Source organism: Perognathus longimembris, chromosome 20 (assembly GCF_023159225.1).
Source record: "Perognathus longimembris pacificus isolate PPM17 chromosome 20, ASM2315922v1, whole genome shotgun sequence".
Lineage (NCBI taxonomy): Eukaryota > Metazoa > Chordata > Mammalia > Rodentia > Heteromyidae > Perognathus > Perognathus longimembris.
The window spans coordinates 31,630,100-31,646,202 of NC_063180.1; the positions used below are offsets into that span (position 1 = coordinate 31,630,100).

The window sequence follows — 16,103 nt, forward strand, 5'->3', positions numbered from 1 at the left end:
CGCCACTGGGCCCAGGGTGCTTGTTGACATGGAGTCTTGCTAACTGTGCCCCAGCCTGGTGGTGCGGGGTGAGCACTACCAAGTTGGCATGGGGCTCCTTGGCGGATGGAGCAGGATCTGGATCAAACAGGCACATGGATGCACAGGCTCTGGGCAGAAGGGAGAGCAGGGATGCTAGGATATCCGGAAGCACTGTGTCCTGGGAGCCACCTGGTACCAGGGCCTCGCTGGGCAGAGGCCCAGGAAGGAGGGACTCAGGCTGCCGCTCACCCCTAGGCCTCCTTCTACTGCTGTTTCTCATCACTGGGGGGCTGCTGGCTTTGCACCTCCCTCCCTCCTGAAACACTTGTTCCCTACTATCCCTGTTCTCCCCCCCCTGCCCCCCCTCCTCAAATCAGCATCCTTCCCAGCATACACATCAGCCACCTCCATTTCCCTTCCATCGAGTCAGTTCACTAGTCTGAGTCTGGCCAGACCCAGGAGTCCTCTCAGAAGGGGAAACTGAGCCTCACTCCTGTCACCTGGGCATATTGGGTATATTGTGTGCACTGATGAGGAAGTCTCAAGTCAATCCGAGTTCGAATATTAGCTCTGAAGAACCTTGATCAATGTCCTGAAGCGCTCTGGAGAGTGTAAATGATGCGATCACTTCCACGGAAGGGACATCAGCCTGCCCAGCCTGCCCGTCAGAGGCTCAGGGCCTTGTCAGTGTCCTGTCTGGTGCTTATGGGGTCCTCCGGACCATCCAGACACTGGCCCAGCGGTCAGCTCCGATCCCCACAGAAAGATCTCCTGGGCTCTCTGGTGCACTTTTCTCCACAGTCCATGGAAGGTTAGCTCTGATCCGCTCCTGGCTGTGAGTGATGGATAGCCAGATAGACACACAGGCAGACATAGGCGCAGTCTGTCTGGAGTAGGGGGGTAGGAGGATGCTCTGGGCCTCTTGACCCTGTGACCTTGCCCCCAACCCAGGCTGAGGACCTCCTTTGAGTTCCTCTTCTGACAGACCAGGGGACCCTTGTCCAGCCTCCTGTCCACAGAGGCCCCGGGTCTTGAGAAGTAGTGGAGAGTGGAGAAGAGAGTAGTGGAGTAGTGGAGAGAGTGGAGAGAAGAGTGGAGTAGTGGAGAGCCCTAAGGGAGGGCACCGTCTCTGGGATCACTGTGGGTGAGGGGCACCTAGCCCACCCTGCTCGTTCCAGCCCCATTGGGAGGCTGCTTAGCACTGATTTCCCGTGGCCTGGCCTCCCTGGGCAGCACCAACGGGAGGAGGCGCACACTCTCAGCACCCCTCTTCCAAGGTGCACCCTGGGCCCGATGATGTAGTAAACCACAGGAGAGGGACCCAGCTCTCCCCACTCCTCGTGTCTCCGCCCCCCCACCGCCCGTCTCAATTTCGCCCCCCCAGACGTGGCTGCGGCCCAGAGGGCAGAGTTGGGGTGCCTTGGTGTCCACTCCATCCAGGAGGGAGAGGCGCGTGTTCCTTTAAGGGGCCAGGCGAGTGCGGAGGGTCTCGCGCATCTTCCTGGGCCATCCAAGACCCCCCAACTCGGCTCGGGGGTGACCGCGGGAGCCAAGGAGCCAGCGAGGACGGTGGGTGCGAAGCTGGGGCCCTTCCTTCCCTGGGCGAGGTCCTGGGGCTGGGTTCAGAGGACCCGGGATGCGATAGGCCCTGGGGGTGCGTGGCATGGGACCCTGGCGCCTGAACCCCGGGTAGTCGTGGAGGCCCGGCTCCGCCCCGCCCCGCCCAGACCCTGCATGAGTCCCGCCCGGATCCGTTCCAGGTCCTGGGTGGGCCCCGGTGACCCTGCCGGCCACGACCCCACTGAGCTCCCTGGAGGCGAGGTTCAGAGGCCCGCACAAAGCCTTGTCACAATGGGGCACACAGATGCCCAACTCCTGGCCGGCGCCTGGCCTGGGGGACCTCCCTGCGCCCCGGGTGCCCGCCCCGCCCGAGGCGCCCCTCTCCTTGCTCCCTGGGGTCCGGCACTTGTCTGGTGGGGCGCGCTTCAGGTTGAGAGTCACCTGCCAGAGGTCAAGGGAGCCTGGGAGAGTTCATTCATGCCCTCCGACCTTGCCTCAGTTTCCCCAGATGTGAAGAGGTGTCCACAGGGGCTGCTGTGTCCTAAGGGGTCCACCAGGATGGCGAGAGACCTGACTTTATCCACTGTAAAAAACTAATAGAAAGCAAAAAACAAAAACAAACAAACAAACAAAAAAAAACAACAACCTGGGGATGTGGCTCGCACCCAAAGACTGATTTCTGCCTCAGTTCTGGGCTGGACCCCAGCGCCTTGGACGTGCTAGGCATGAACACCCCTGCACTCCCAGACTTGGCTGTGATTTTTTTCTTCTTTTATGTTTTTGGTGCCAGTACTAGGGTTTGAGCTCAGAGCCTAGGTGCTGTCCTTTAGCTTGCCTGCTTGCTTGAGTTTCCCTCCCTCCCTCCCTCCCTCCCTCCTCTCTCTCCCTCCTTCTCTCCCTCCTCTCTCTCCCTCCTTCTCTCCCTCCTCTCCCTCTCTCTCTACCTCCCTCCCTCCCTCTTCCTCTCTCTCTCCCTCTCTCCCTTCCTCCTCTCTTCCCTCTCTCTCTCTCTCTCTCTCTCTCTCTCTCTCTCTCTCTCTCTCTCTCTCTCTCTCTCTCAACTGGTGCTGTGCCACTGAGTCACATCTCCGCTTTCTGCCTTTTTGGTGGTTAATTGGGGATAAGAATCTCAGATTTTCCTGCCTTGGTTAACTTCAAACTGCCATCCTCAGATCTCAGCCTCCGGAGGAGCTAGGATTATGGGCATGAGCCACCTGCACCCACATGTATTTTGTTTTTGAGATAGGGTCTTGCCACTCGCCTTGCCCTGACTATTCTCAGCCTCTAGATCTTCCTTTCCCCACCATCTAAGTAGTTGGGGTTAAAGATACACATCACTATACCTGGCTGAAATATTATGTTGACCTTGACGTAAGAAATAAGTTTTGGGCTGGGGATGTGGCTTAGGGGTAGAGTGCTCACCTAGCATGCATGAAGCCCTGGGTTCGATTCCTCAGCACCACATAAACAGAAAAAACTGGAAGTGGCGCTGTGGCTTAAGTGGTAGAGTGCTAGCCTTGAGCAAAAAGAAGCCAGGGACAGTGCCCAGGCCCGGAGTACAAGCCCCAGGACTGGCAAAAAAAGTTTCACCTATGACCTCCCTCCCTCCTTCCCTTCCCACAGACACTTCTGGACTTGAACCATTTCTCAGGGCAGGACTTACTTTGATTCACACACACACACAGCACACCTGATATTTTCCAGTCCAGTCTGGTCTCAAGACCTCTCTCCATGCATGTCAAACCCACAGTCGCTTTCCTTTCCTCCGCGGCTCATTCCTCCTGGGCTTACAGCCTCCCCAGGGTCACCCTCGCTGGGGACACCATGGTGCTGCGGTCGCCTGCCTGGGGTCATGGGCCACCTGCTTCTCCTTCTGCTGTCACTGTGGTCCTGCATCTCCAGCTTGCCCTCCCACAACGGCTTCTACTACAGCGGTCACAAGCCTGGGACCCCGGCAACAGCCCTGGGGAAGGTGCGTCCTTGGCCTGCTGCCGTGATGTGTGGGGGACGGGGCCCCTTCCTTAGCCAGGCCCATGGAGTGTGGGGGCCTGGGTCACCTGGGAGCGGCCTTAGACTTTAAGCTTTTCCCCGCACCTTGCCTCTTTCTTTTTTTTTTCTTTGTCAGTCATAGGCCTTGAACTCAGGGCCTGGATGCTGTCCCTGAGCTCTTCAGCTCAAGGCTAGCCCTCTACCACTTTGAGCCACAGAATCACTTCTGGTCTTCTGGTTTTCTTGTGGTTCTGTCTCAGGGACTTCCCTGCCCCGGCTGGCTTTGAACCATGCTCCTAAGATCTCAACCTCCAGAGTAGCTAGGATTCTGGGTGTGAACCATTGTTGCCCAGCTCCCACCCTGCTTCCTACAGCTGGGCTTCAAGGCCACATCCCCTGGCCTCCCCAGCCACATCGTGTGGGTCTGAATGTCGGCTCTGCCATGGGCTGGGTGGCCATTGAGCAGGAGACTTCAAGAGGGCAGACACCCTCTGTCACCTCACCCTGCACGTGGGCGGGGTGCAGCACCTGGGCCTGAAGGCCAGGGTGTGGGAGGGCGTTGCTGATGAGACTGGGTGTGGGGGCCTCCCCTGTCCCCACCCCAACCCCCAGCCTCTCCCTCAGGCCTCTTCCAAGGTGTGAAGTTGGTGGTGGAGACCCATGAGGGCACCCTCTTCACCCACCCAGGAGCCAGGGTGACCCTGCCCTGCCATTACCGCTACGAGCCCGTCCTGGCCTCCACCAGGCCCGTGCGTGTCAAATGGTGGAGCTGTCAGAGAACGGGGGCCGAGAGCAGGACGTGCTGGCCGCCATCGGCCACAGGCACTGCTCCTTCGGGGACTACCAAGGCCGCACAGGACTGCGGCAAGACACGGCGGGGGAGGTCTCCCTGGAGCTCAGGGACCTGGGACCCGAGGACTCGGGGTGCTACCGCTGCGAGGTCATTGACAGATTGGAGGATGAGAGTGGCCTGGTGGAGCTGGAGCTTCAAGGTGAGTTCCGGGCTGCATGTGGGCTGGGAAGGGCCCAGAGAGGCACCCAGGCTTTGCCAGGGGCGGTGGTGACGGCTCATGTCTGTGGTCCCAGTGATTGGAGTGGGAGGCAGAGGTCAGGAGGATTGGGGTGTGAGGCCAAGCTGGGGGGAAAAAAGTTAGCAAGACCCCTCCCTCTCCCCATCTCAACCAACAAGCTTGCCTGGTGGTTCCACAGCTTTCCAGGAGGCCCTAAATAGGAGGATGGGGTGGAAAAATAAACCTAACACCTTACTTTAAAAAACAACTAAAGGGCTGGGACTATGGCCTAGTGGTAGAGTGCTTGACTTGCATGCATGAAGCCCTGGGTTCGATTCCTCAGCATCACATATATAGAAAAAAGCTGAAGTGGTGCTGAGGATCAAGTGGTAGAGTGCTAGCCTTGAGCAAAAAGAAGCCAGGGACAGTGCTCAGGCCCTGAGTTCAAGCCCCAGGACTGGCAAAAAATAAATAAAAAAAAATAAAACAAAAACAGCTGGGGGCATGGCTCAGATGGTTGGACACCACCAGACCTGGGCTGTCAGGAGGGAGGCCCCTGCCTCTGCCCTTGCTTTATTTAAGGACCCTTTACCTCCCTTCTCCCCACAGGTTCTGGGGCCTCTCTTTCCCTTGAAACTGGGCGTCTCCCATGGAAAATCTGTTTTCCTAGGAAACGTCCACGTTAGTAATGACAGGAGCAGCCGGTGCCCTGTGGGTCGGCCACGCCTGAGCTGCAGATTCAGTTAGTCGGCCAGGAAATTCCATCAGTCTGGAACCTATTTAGTCAATCTGGAAATGCCAAAGAATAGTTCAGAAAAAGAAAATTGCAGAACTGTTCTAAAGAGCCAAATTGAATATCCTGTAGACTGAGGGGGTAGCCTGAGCCCCCGAGAAGGAAGTGACAGTCTGATGAGTTTCGGGGTCTGGGAGACGTGTCCTTTACAGAAGGGCCTTGAGTGTGCGTGGATTTGGAGGCGGGGAGGGTCTCAGGCCTCAGGACCAGGGAGGACCGGGGAGCCCTTTGCTGGGGTTCTGCAGCCGAGCTGTCAATCACGTAGGGGTGGCTGTCAATCAGGCAGGGACACTTGCTGACTGGCCTAAGCATCTTAGCACACCAGTGCCTTGCTTCTGGGCGCAGCGGTGGCAGCTGGGTTCCCAGCTTTGACTCTAGGCAGGGGACCCGCAGGCGATCAGAGCTGTGCTGAGCTTTTGATGGGCAGCCTGTCTGGGGGAGACCTCAGTGGTGGACCGCCAGGCCTCCATGGCCCTCCATGGTCCCCCTTCCTCCCCTCCAGGCGTTGTTTTTCCCCACCAGTCCCCCAGGGGGCGCTACCGGCTCACCTTCCTCGAGGCCCAGGAGGCCTGCAGGGATCAGGGGGCTGAGGTGGCTTCTTTCCAGCAGCTCTTCCGGGCCTGGGAGGACGGCCTAGACTGGTGCAGTGCTGGCTGGCTGCGGGACACCTCCGTGCGGTGCCCCATCGTGCTCCCCCAGAAGCCCTGCGGGGGCCTGGGCCTGGCCCCCGGCGTGCGCAGCTACGGCCCGTGCCACCGGCGCCTGCACCGCTTTGATGTCTTCTGCTTCGCCCCGGCTCTCAAGGGTGAGTCCGTAGCATGGCCTGGGTGGCCCACAGTTTGTTTGGAACTGGCCTTGGGTGTTTCACCCACTAATTACCCCCCAGGAGGAGGGGCCGTGGCAGGTACTAGGGCGGGGATGGTATCTCCCAGAGCGTGACTTGAGAGGAGGGTCAGTTTTGCATTTTTTTTCTCTATAACTAACTTGCCTCTTAAGATAACTGAGGTGTTACCCTAAGGGATAGTCCCCCCCCCCAAAAAAAAAATAGCCACTGTAGACATCCAGGGTGGCTCCCTGGTCTCAGATAGTTTTCATGGCTTGGCATTGTCATCGTGAGGCCCCAGGGGTCCTTGCTGGTCATCCCTCCACTGGCCAGATTTCACACCCCACTTTCCCCAGGGCAAGTATACTACCTGGAGCACCCCGAAAAGCTGACACTGACCGAGGCCAGGGAGGCTTGTCGGGAAGACGGCGCCCACATCGCCAAGGTGGGCCAGCTCTTTGCTGCCTGGAAGTTCCGGGGCCTGGACCGCTGCGGCGCCGGCTGGCTGGCCGATGGCAGCGCGCGCTATCCCGTGGCTCACCCCCGTCCCAACTGCGGGCCCCCTGAGCCCGGGGTCCGGAGCTTCGGCTTCCCGGACCCTCGGAGCCGTTCCTAGGGCGTCTACTGTTACCATGCTCCCTAGGCCCAGGCCGCCCCAGCCTCCTTCCCTCATGGCTGGGTGTGTGTCTGTAGGCTTGCTTTGTGTGTGTGTGTGTGTGTGTGTGTGTGTGTGTGTGATGCGCACACTCCCAGTACCAGGGCTTGAACTCAGAACCTGAGTTTTTGTGCTCAAGGCTAGCGCTCCACCACTTTAGCCATCGCTCCACTTCCAGCTTTCTGGTGGTTGATTGGAGATAGCCTCACAGACTTTTCTGCCCCAGCTGGATTTGAACCTCCATCCTCAGAACTCAGCCTCCTCCTGGCAAGCTAGGATAATGGGCATGGGCCACCAAGTGCCCAGATTCCACAGGTTTTGAGAGGGCTTTGTGCCTCCAGTGAGTCTGACTTGGAGAAGCTCAGAGTCATCTAGGTTAGCCCAGGACCCACCGGGGTGAGGTGTGGGGTGCAGCCCTCCCTCACGGGGCCTTGGGGAAGAAGGACATTCCCTCCTCTCCCGGTCTCCTTTCTTGTGGGTGGAGTCTGGTGGGTGTGGCCTCAGGTGCATGCGCCTTCCTGGAAATAAATGGTGCTGTGTCTCTTCCTCCACCCCAGCCTATGTCAGACTCTGTTTGGTGTCCCAGATAGTAGCCGGGTCAGTTCTGGGCTGTTGAGCCACCTGCTTGTGTGCGGGTGTGCAGGCCATGAATGATGAACGCCACCACACCGTTTCACCAGAAGCCAGAGAACCCATTTGCCTCCAAGGCAAGGTTCCTTGTTCCCAGACCGTCCGCACCTTGTCATCCTGACTCCCCCCACTTTGGGACTCAGTTTACCCTCTGCCTCCTCCCAGGTGAGCTACCGGTGTGAGAGCAAAGATCCAAACAATGACGGTGGTCAGACAGCTCTCTCCGTGTTCTTTTTTTTTTTTTTTGGCCAGTCCTGGGCCTTGGACTCAGGGCCTAAGCACTGTCCCTGGCTTCTTCCCGCTCAAGGCTAGCACTCTGCCACTTGAGCCACAGCGCCGCTTCTGGCCGTTTTCTGTATATGTGGTGCTGGGGAATCGAACGTAGGGCCTCGTGTATCCGAGGCAGGCACTCTTGCCACTAGGCCATATCCCCAGCCCCTCTCTCCGTGTTCTTGTGTTGTGGTAGCGGTTGTGTTTTTGAGACAGGATCTCCCTGTGAAGCCCTCTCTGCTCTCAAGCTCCCAATCCTCCTGCTTCTGCCTCCCATGTTCTGGGACTACAGGCATGCACCACCACACCCAGCTCTTGTGGACGGCATGCTCACTTGCAAATGCATCTTTGCAGGCCCCCCAGACTACACAGGTGGACAGGAACCCCCAGGCACGCACATGTGTGTTCACACACACTTGCACACGAACATATGAGCTCAGGCCCCATCTCACACGATCACTCTAGCATGAACCACGCACAGGGGAGCACACACTCCCTGCAGATTCACCTGACCAAGTCATGTCCCCCGACTCCACCCCACCCATCGCCCAGGCCACAGAGCCCCTTCAGGAAACCCCGGGTCATGGTGTCCTTCTCCCACCACCCCCAACATAAAAAGGAAAAAGAAAAGAGATCTCCTCCAATGTCTTTATTATTTATAGTTATCATAATCTTTAGTTTTCCAAAAATATAAATAGGTGCACGAAACACTGGTGCCTGCACCGTCCTGGGGGAGGGGGAGGGGAGGGGGGCTGGCGAACTCCCCTGGGGTGGAAGTGGCCTTTCCCAGCCCTGCCGAGAGAGATGACTGCTCCAGAGATGACAGGAGCTGGAAGAGGGGCTCTGAGGGGAGTGACCCCCCCCAGGCGGCGGAGACCCCTCCGGCTGTCGGCCAGCCGCCCCTGCCCACCCCCTAGGCCTGACCCGTGACATGCAGTATGCGGCCCTTTGGTTCCTTTTGTCTAGTACATTCAACTGGGGTCCTGTGGAGTCTGCACTGGTCAGTTCCTCCCCGGCCCCTTCCCCTGGGCCCCAGCCCCCTTCCCTCTTGTTCTCCCTTGGGTGTGTCCCCCTCCCCCTAGCTCTCCGTTGGGTGAGGGGCAGGGGACAAACAAAGAGCAACTCAACTGGGCTTGGGTGAAGTCCAGAAACAAAAAAAATAATCTTCTTTATTTAACTTAACCCCTCCCTTCTCCCCTGTCCCTGTGCTGGTCCTTGCTTGGAAAGGCACGGTGGGCGGAAGGATAGATGGACAGATGGAAGAATTTCTCTGAACTCAGTCTCTGGGTCACAGTGAATTTGCTTGGCTTTGGCTTTTGTTGTTGGTGGTGGGGGATTAGATGCAGTTTCGGGGGGACTTGGGGGTAGGGCAGGGCATACACTATGTCGGATTTTGTGTTTCCTTCTTTAATGGGATTCCTTATAAGACAAGAAGCAACAGGGAGAGGACACCGCCTGCGCGGGGCCCTCTGGGCTCAGCATCCTGGGTACGTTGTTCTGGAAGCTTCTCTCAGTGTGCCGTGCTGGGCCAGCTCTGCTGGGCTGCCGGCCGCCAGCTCCGCTTCTGCCGTTGACTCTTGTAGGTGGCGGCTGGGATGAAGGGAGGTGAAGAAATCGGGGTGACTCTTGGGGAAGTGGGGGCTCAGCCCAGGCCCTCCCCAGCCTGCCCGTGTCCTCTCCCCTTCTGGACTTGACTTGTCTTTGAACCTTGCACCTGCTGGGACCAAGGGGCCACAGGCTGGGGGCTTGTGACCCTCCCCTCCCCCACAGGGCTCCTAGGATGTCTCGGGACACCCCTCTGGGCACGGCGTCCAACCCCGGGGGTAGTGCTCACGGTCTGTGCAGGTGACCCGTGGCTCCTCCCAGTGCCCGCTGGGCTGGCACCGGATGGTGGGCACGTGGCGCTGGACGAAGCCGTCGGTGCACTGGTACCGCACCAAGGAGTTGATCTCGTACTGGTTCCTCTTCTGTCCCAGGGTCCTGGCATGCTCCACGGTGGGGGGCTCGCCACAGGCCACTGGGGGGCAGACAGCCATAGAAACGGGGAGTCTGTGAGGACCCAAGCGGGCAGGGGACGAGACAGCCCAGGGCACGGAGCTCCACTGAGCTCTGACTGCTGGGGGCAAACGCAGCGCTAAGAATCTGGAGGTGAGCCGGGCCCTGGGGGCTCACGCCTGCCACCCCAGCTACTCAGGAGACTGAGATCTGCTACTTTTCCTTCCTTCCTTCCTTCCTTCCTTCCTTCCTTCCTTCCTTCCTTCCTTCCTTCCTTCCTTCCTTCCTTCCTTCCTTCCCTCTTTCCTTCCCTCCCTCCTTCCCTCCCTCCCTCGCTCCCTCCCTCCCTCCCTCCCTCCCTCCCACCCTCCCTCCTTCCTTTCCACCCTCCTTTCCTTCCTTTCTTTCTCCTGCTGGTCCTGGGGCTTGAACTCAGGGCTGGGCACATTACCCCTGAGCTTCTTTTGCTCAAGGCTAGCACTCTACCACTTTAGCCACAGCAGTGCTTCCAGCTTTTTCTGAGTAGTTTATTGGAGAAAGGGGTCTCACAGACTTTCTTGCCTGTGATCCTCAGATCTCATTCTCCCGAGTAGCTAGGATTACAGGAGTGAGTCACCAGCTCCTGGCTTTAAGCTGCTAATTTCATTTCTCCTCATGATGCTGGAACCCAGGGCCTTGTGCACAGTAGGCAAGCACTCCACTACAGAGCAAGGCTGGCGTTCTACCACTTGAGCCATACCACCACGTCTAGTTTTTTTTTTTTTTTTTTTGCTGTGTAATTGGAAAGACAGTCTGTCATATTTTCAACCATGATCCTCCAGATCTCAGCCTCCCAAGTGGTAGGGATTACAGGTGTGAGCCACCACACCCAACTTCAGTCTGCTGATTTCTGACTTGCAAAGCCCAGCCTCACCCCCTCAGAGCGCAGGGGCCGGGCCACACTCACTGTTGACGAACTCCTGCTCCTCCTGGGTGAGGATGCTGCTCAGATGTGCCTGCAGCTCGCGACACCGCCTCTCGGCGTCCACCCAGGTCTTGCGGTCAGGGAAGTGGTGGTAGCGGTGACCTTGGAACTTGGTCCAATCCTCCTCACACACCTCCTGGTCTGCAACACATGGCAGGGGCTGGAATGGGGTGGGAGGCCAGCTGGGGGAGGGCTCCCTGCCTGCCTGGGACACAGTTTCTCAGCCTACCGTAAATGCCATGCTCTAGAGACGAGGGGCAAGTAGGCAGAGAGTTTGGCTTGGTTTTGTTTGTGTTGTTTTTGCTGCTTACTCTGGGGCTTGGACTAAGGGTCTGAGCGCATCCCTGAGCTTTTTTGCTTAAAGCTGGTACTCTACCACTTGAGCCATAGCTCTACTTTGGGTTTTTTTTTTCCCTGTGGTTAATTGGAGATAAGAGTCCCATGAGCTTTCCTACCCTGGCTGGCTTTGAACTGCAATCCTCAAATCTCAGCCTCCGGAGTAACTAGGATGCCAGGCATAAGCCACCAGCTCCTGGCAAGAGGCCTGGCCACAGGAACACCACGGGAACTTCCATTTCCTGTCCATGTCTAGGAAACAAGGACGCCTTTTTCTTTCCTGGATGCAGTTTCCTGCCATCCCAGGCTTTCCGCCTGTGCATGCCTGTTCTGGAGGCTGGCAGAGCCCAATGGGAAGGTGGGAAGTATTGAGACTTGAGGCAGAACGTGACCGAGTGACTGCGGGGATCTCAGAGGAAGAGGGGCTATGTTCCTGGCAGGCTGGGCAGGGCCAGGAATGAAATCTGCACTCAGATCCTTGAGGCCACAACTGCATCCGCACTGGGTCTCGTGGTGGCTGGGGGCTCCGGGCTAGAGCTGGGATCCACGTCCTGACTCGTCTTTTGATTGGCAGACTGGATGAGGGGAGGGGCTTCTGACTTTGTGATGGAGAAGGGGCAGACCCCAGGGTAGGGTGGGGACAGAGGCAGGGATGTGCTGGGGGCAGCTTGTTCTTGGGCATCGCCTCCTAACACTGCCCTTGGTGCCAGCACACTGGTATAGGGAATTGGCCTCCACGGGAAGATTCACACCATGGGCATTAGGAAGTGATCAAAGTCAGGACTTCCGTTTCCACCATGAGAGCCAGTGGTTGGCAATGGCCTGCACAGTACTGGATGGAGGGAATTCCAAGGGCCTCCCCTCTCCCCTCGAGCCTCTGGACAGCACACTCTGGGGTTCTTGTTCTTCCTCAGTGCAAAGCAGGCTTGTTAAAGTCCACCATCTGCTGGGAGGGGCAAGAGAACATCCCATTGGATCTTCAAGCTTGTGTAGCCAGCTAATACTTCCGGGTCAGAGTTGGGTTTGCTCTGTGGATGGTTCATGAAGCTTTCCTCCTCTTTGTTCTTCCGTATCCCTCTCCCACCCTGGAGTCCTTTGCTGCCTTCCACCAGGCACACACCAGGGGTTAGAAACTGAGCTCCCAGTGAGCAACCATTTCCAAGTAAACCTAAACGGCATGGAGCAATGGATGGAAATCCCAGCATGTACTTAGATTCCCAGCCTGCACCAGGACTCTCAGCAGCAGCAGCAACAGCAGCAAAGGGTCGAGCCAGTGGGCAGGATGGAAGCTGGGGGCAGCTGTCCTGCCCCGGGAGAGCTTTGTTCTCTTGTGTCCATTAGCACCATTAGGGAAGCTGGGAAGCGCAGGGCCAGGAGGATGAAGCCAATGTGCTAAAGCAGTTGTACAGAGCAAGGGGTAGGGATGGCCTCTGGGGAGAAGAGCCAGACAGCAACTCTGGGGCCTCTGGCTGACCCATGGGAGAAGGATGGGAAAGGTGGGAGGCTCAGGTGGAGGTGGGGATTGCGCTTCACCTGCCCCAGAGTGCATGAGGCCCGTATGTGTTCTGTGTATTCTGCCAGGGGTGTGAGGATTGAAGGAGCTACTTCCTGCACCAGAGCTCCCAGCTGAGGAGGAAAGGTAGGGCCACTCTGTGGGTTCCACTGGGGCAGGCCAGAGAGGCAGAACCAGCATCGTCACAGTAAGGACAGGGTGGTATCCCAGGTGGGGCTTCCCCCATTGCTACTCAGTCCCAGAATACCTTGTGGTCTCTGCCTTTGGTGGCAAGAGACCCTCTGGCCCTGACCATCCCCCTCTTTCTCTGAAGGGCATTGGGTATCTCTCAGCTGCTCGAACCAGGGAAAGAGCTGGGGTACGTTCTTTTGTCAGCATTGACAGGAGAAAGGGCAGGGGTCCCAGACAAGAGGACAGCAGGTGGAGGTAGAAAAGAATGCAGGGAAATGGCAGTCTTCATGAGGGAAGGAGGAAAGTTGGCAGTCAATATCTGGTCCGATGATGAACTGATTCCACATACATATGACACAGATAGCGTTACATCATTCGTAGTAGGCAGGGAAACAAGTGGTGTGACTTGCTCACATGGCACGTGGTGGGCCGATTAGGAGAGATGGAGGAAAGAGTCAGGATGTGAGACAGGAAGCTGGGCCTCCATCTTATGTGGAGGGAGAGAGACATGGGGTTCTGGACTCTTAGTACCTCATCACCACTTCTGCTCCAGCCCTTCTTGGGGCTCACCCACCATTCCTGAGCTGGGGTTTTCCAACTCCTATTCCTACCACTGAAGGTGGAAGGAAAAGGATGGCTTGATCTCGAACCAGACCCCGCGGCAGTACCTCTCCTTTAGGAGAGAAAATAACCAGGAGTCCCCAGTACAGGACAGAGACTCAGAGATACCTGCACACAAGTCATGCTGGTATCTAAATGGGAGACCTCAAATTCCTCTCCCCCTCACCCCAACAAAGACATCTTGTGTTCAAAGACAATGCCAAAGCTCCACGATAGCTGGGGTTTGGCGCACCATGAAATTGTTTGCTGTTCAGAAAAACAACAATATATACATCATTCTCCAAGTGACTCAGTGCCCAACCTATGACACTATGCGTGATAAATGGAGGTTTAAACAAAACCCTCCAGTGCCAAAAGCTACAGAATCAGCTCCACAGAATCATGGATGGGTCCTGGGTATCTTGAAGGTTTAAAGCTGAGAACCACTACCATTGTGGCCAGTGAGGACCTGGCTATGAGTGTTGAACATAGCTCTCACTCTCCAGCTACTTCCTGTCCTGGCTCCCTGGAAATCTAGCTCTATTTTATTTATTTTTTTTAGTTTGTGGTTGGTGATAGGGCTTGAACTCTGGGCCTGGGCACTTTCTCTGAGCCTTGTTTCTTTCTTTCTTTTTTTTTTTCTCAAAGCTAATGCTCCACTTCCTGCCCAGGCTGGCTTTGAACCATGATCCTCAGATCTCAGCCTCCTGAGTAGCTAGGATGACAGTTGTGAGCCACCTGTGCTGGGCATTTGTTTTTTGAGCTCAGCAATCTGGCTTTATGTTCAAGAGGGAAATTCTTATTAAGCTGAGCGTGCTGTACATCCTGCAAGTAATTCTTAAGCTGAGTGTGCTGTACAACCTACAAGTGAATGGAGGCCCTGATACCACCTGATGGAGTTAGAGAGGAACTCCTTGTGGATTCCCCATGGGGAAGGGCACAGCTGCACCCCCCACACTCCCCCACATTCAACATTTCCTCCAAATTTTACTTCCAAGGGTCAGGCACCTTTTGCGATCTACTTGTAAAATGATCATCGGCTCAGCATAAAAATACAAACCAGCCGAAGGATTCAACTTGAAGGTTTTTTTTCCCCCCTCCTCCTAAGCCTTTCTGTGGTCTCAATGTTGTGGGAAAAATGTGCCTGCCACATTTTTCCTGTGGCTTCCTCCCTCCAACCCCGACCCCTAGTAGCTGGGATTATAGGATTGCGCTGCTGTGCCCCGTGTGTGCTCGAGACTTTAAAGCGACACGGTCTCATCACATACCACAGCTGCCTGGGGTCTGAACTGCAAACACATTCAGAGGGAAAGTAGCCCCAACAATACCTTCATCGACCCACTCTGCTTCCCCTGATCCCCGTGGAGAAGTGGGGCTGGAGGCATCCGTAGGGGCGGTGGCTGTGCTGGAGGTCTGGGTCTCCTCTCCTGAGTGCCAGAGGCTCAAGGACTCGGCTTCCAGATGTGCCTCTGTTGGGCCCTCTGTCTGCAGCTCAAACTCTAGGAGGCGGGTGGTGACGGCCGTGTCCGGTTCTGAGGTGTGGCCAGACAGGTCTCCACTGACTTCAGTCCTGTCTCCAGAGGCTGAGGGAGCAACTGGTGCCCCTGTGTCCACATCGTAGCCAGTGGTGGCCTCTGAGTTTACCTCCGGGCTGGATCCTTCCTGAAAGGCCCAATGGCTGCTGCTGGCCCCCAGGCCTGAGGCACTGGCCTGCTCGGCTTCTGAAAAGGAGGAGGTGGTAGGCTCTGGAGCTTCTCCGCTGGCCTCGGGGTCCACTGTTCCAGCCCTGGAGAAGGCTGGCGTGGCTCCACTCATGTCCCTGGATGTCAGGGCCTCCCCGCTGGCCTTAGAGAGCCACGACGTGTGGGTCACAGGGGATCCTCGGCTGAGGTCCTGGGAAACGGTTGGTTCGATGACACCTTCCACCAACTCTGAAGTGATCCAGGTGAGGTCTGGGGCCCCTGAGGTGTCCCCACTGGCACTTGTGCCGGCTGAGGATTCTCCACTTATATCCACGGGGCTGGAAGAGTCCCCACTGAAATAGGGAGGGCTTGGCTTGACACTGGCTTCCAGGCTCGACTGCAGCCCGCTGAGGCCCACGGATCCAGAATGTTCTCCAGAGTGCACCCCACTGAGCTCCCACGTGTCCGAAGACCCTTCTCCAGCTTCCTGGGCTGTGGGGGCCTGGGTTCTAGATTCCACCCATGGTCTGTCCACTAAAGAGATGGTGGGGAGGCCTGATGCAAGTCCACTGCCCTCAAATGCCCCTGAGGGAATGCTGCTCCCGGCCTCTGCTCCTGAAGCTTCGCCACTAATCTCGGCCACCCCACTCCGGAGGCCACTGAATTCTGGAGCCTGTGATGGGAGTCCACTACCATCGAATGTTCCAGAAGAATGTCCACTGACATCCATTATCCCAGAGGTGCCAGACAGGTCTGACTCCCCAGAGGGGAGTCCACTGAGTTCCACAGACCCCAGGCCCTCTTCTTCTCTAGATGGAATGGGGGTTACTTCCACCAAGCTGGTGTCCACCAACACAACACCCGAAGATTCTCTGCTGCCGCTCACTGCCCCAGAAGCCAACTCAGGGACTCTGGGCATCGTTTCATGGAATCCTGGCACTCCTGAGGGCTGCCCGCTGAGATCGAGAGCCCCAGAGATTTCTCCACTCAGGTCTGTTATGCCAAATGGCTGACCACTACCAAAAAGAACTCCATGAGCTTCTCCGCTCATGTCTGGTTGTCCAGAGGAGAAGCCACTGGGCTCTGTCACT

At 57.0% G+C, this 16,103-nt stretch overlaps 1 protein-coding gene and 1 pseudogene across 1 annotated transcript; one reads left to right on the plus strand and one right to left on the minus strand.

Moving 5' to 3' along the window:
* The first annotated feature begins 3,433 nt into the window (after positions 1-3,433).
* Hapln3 (hyaluronan and proteoglycan link protein 3) lies at positions 3,434-6,839 on the plus strand. The gene is given in 6 exon segments (XM_048369042.1): positions 3,434-3,530; positions 3,533-3,553; positions 4,195-4,335; positions 4,338-4,562; positions 5,876-6,178; positions 6,553-6,839. Coding segments are annotated over 6 exon segments (1,074 nt in total).
* A 2,307-nt stretch (positions 6,840-9,146) lies between these two features.
* The window catches only part of LOC125368200, a 138,440-nt pseudogene continuing 131,483 nt past the window's right edge, over positions 9,147-16,103 (minus strand).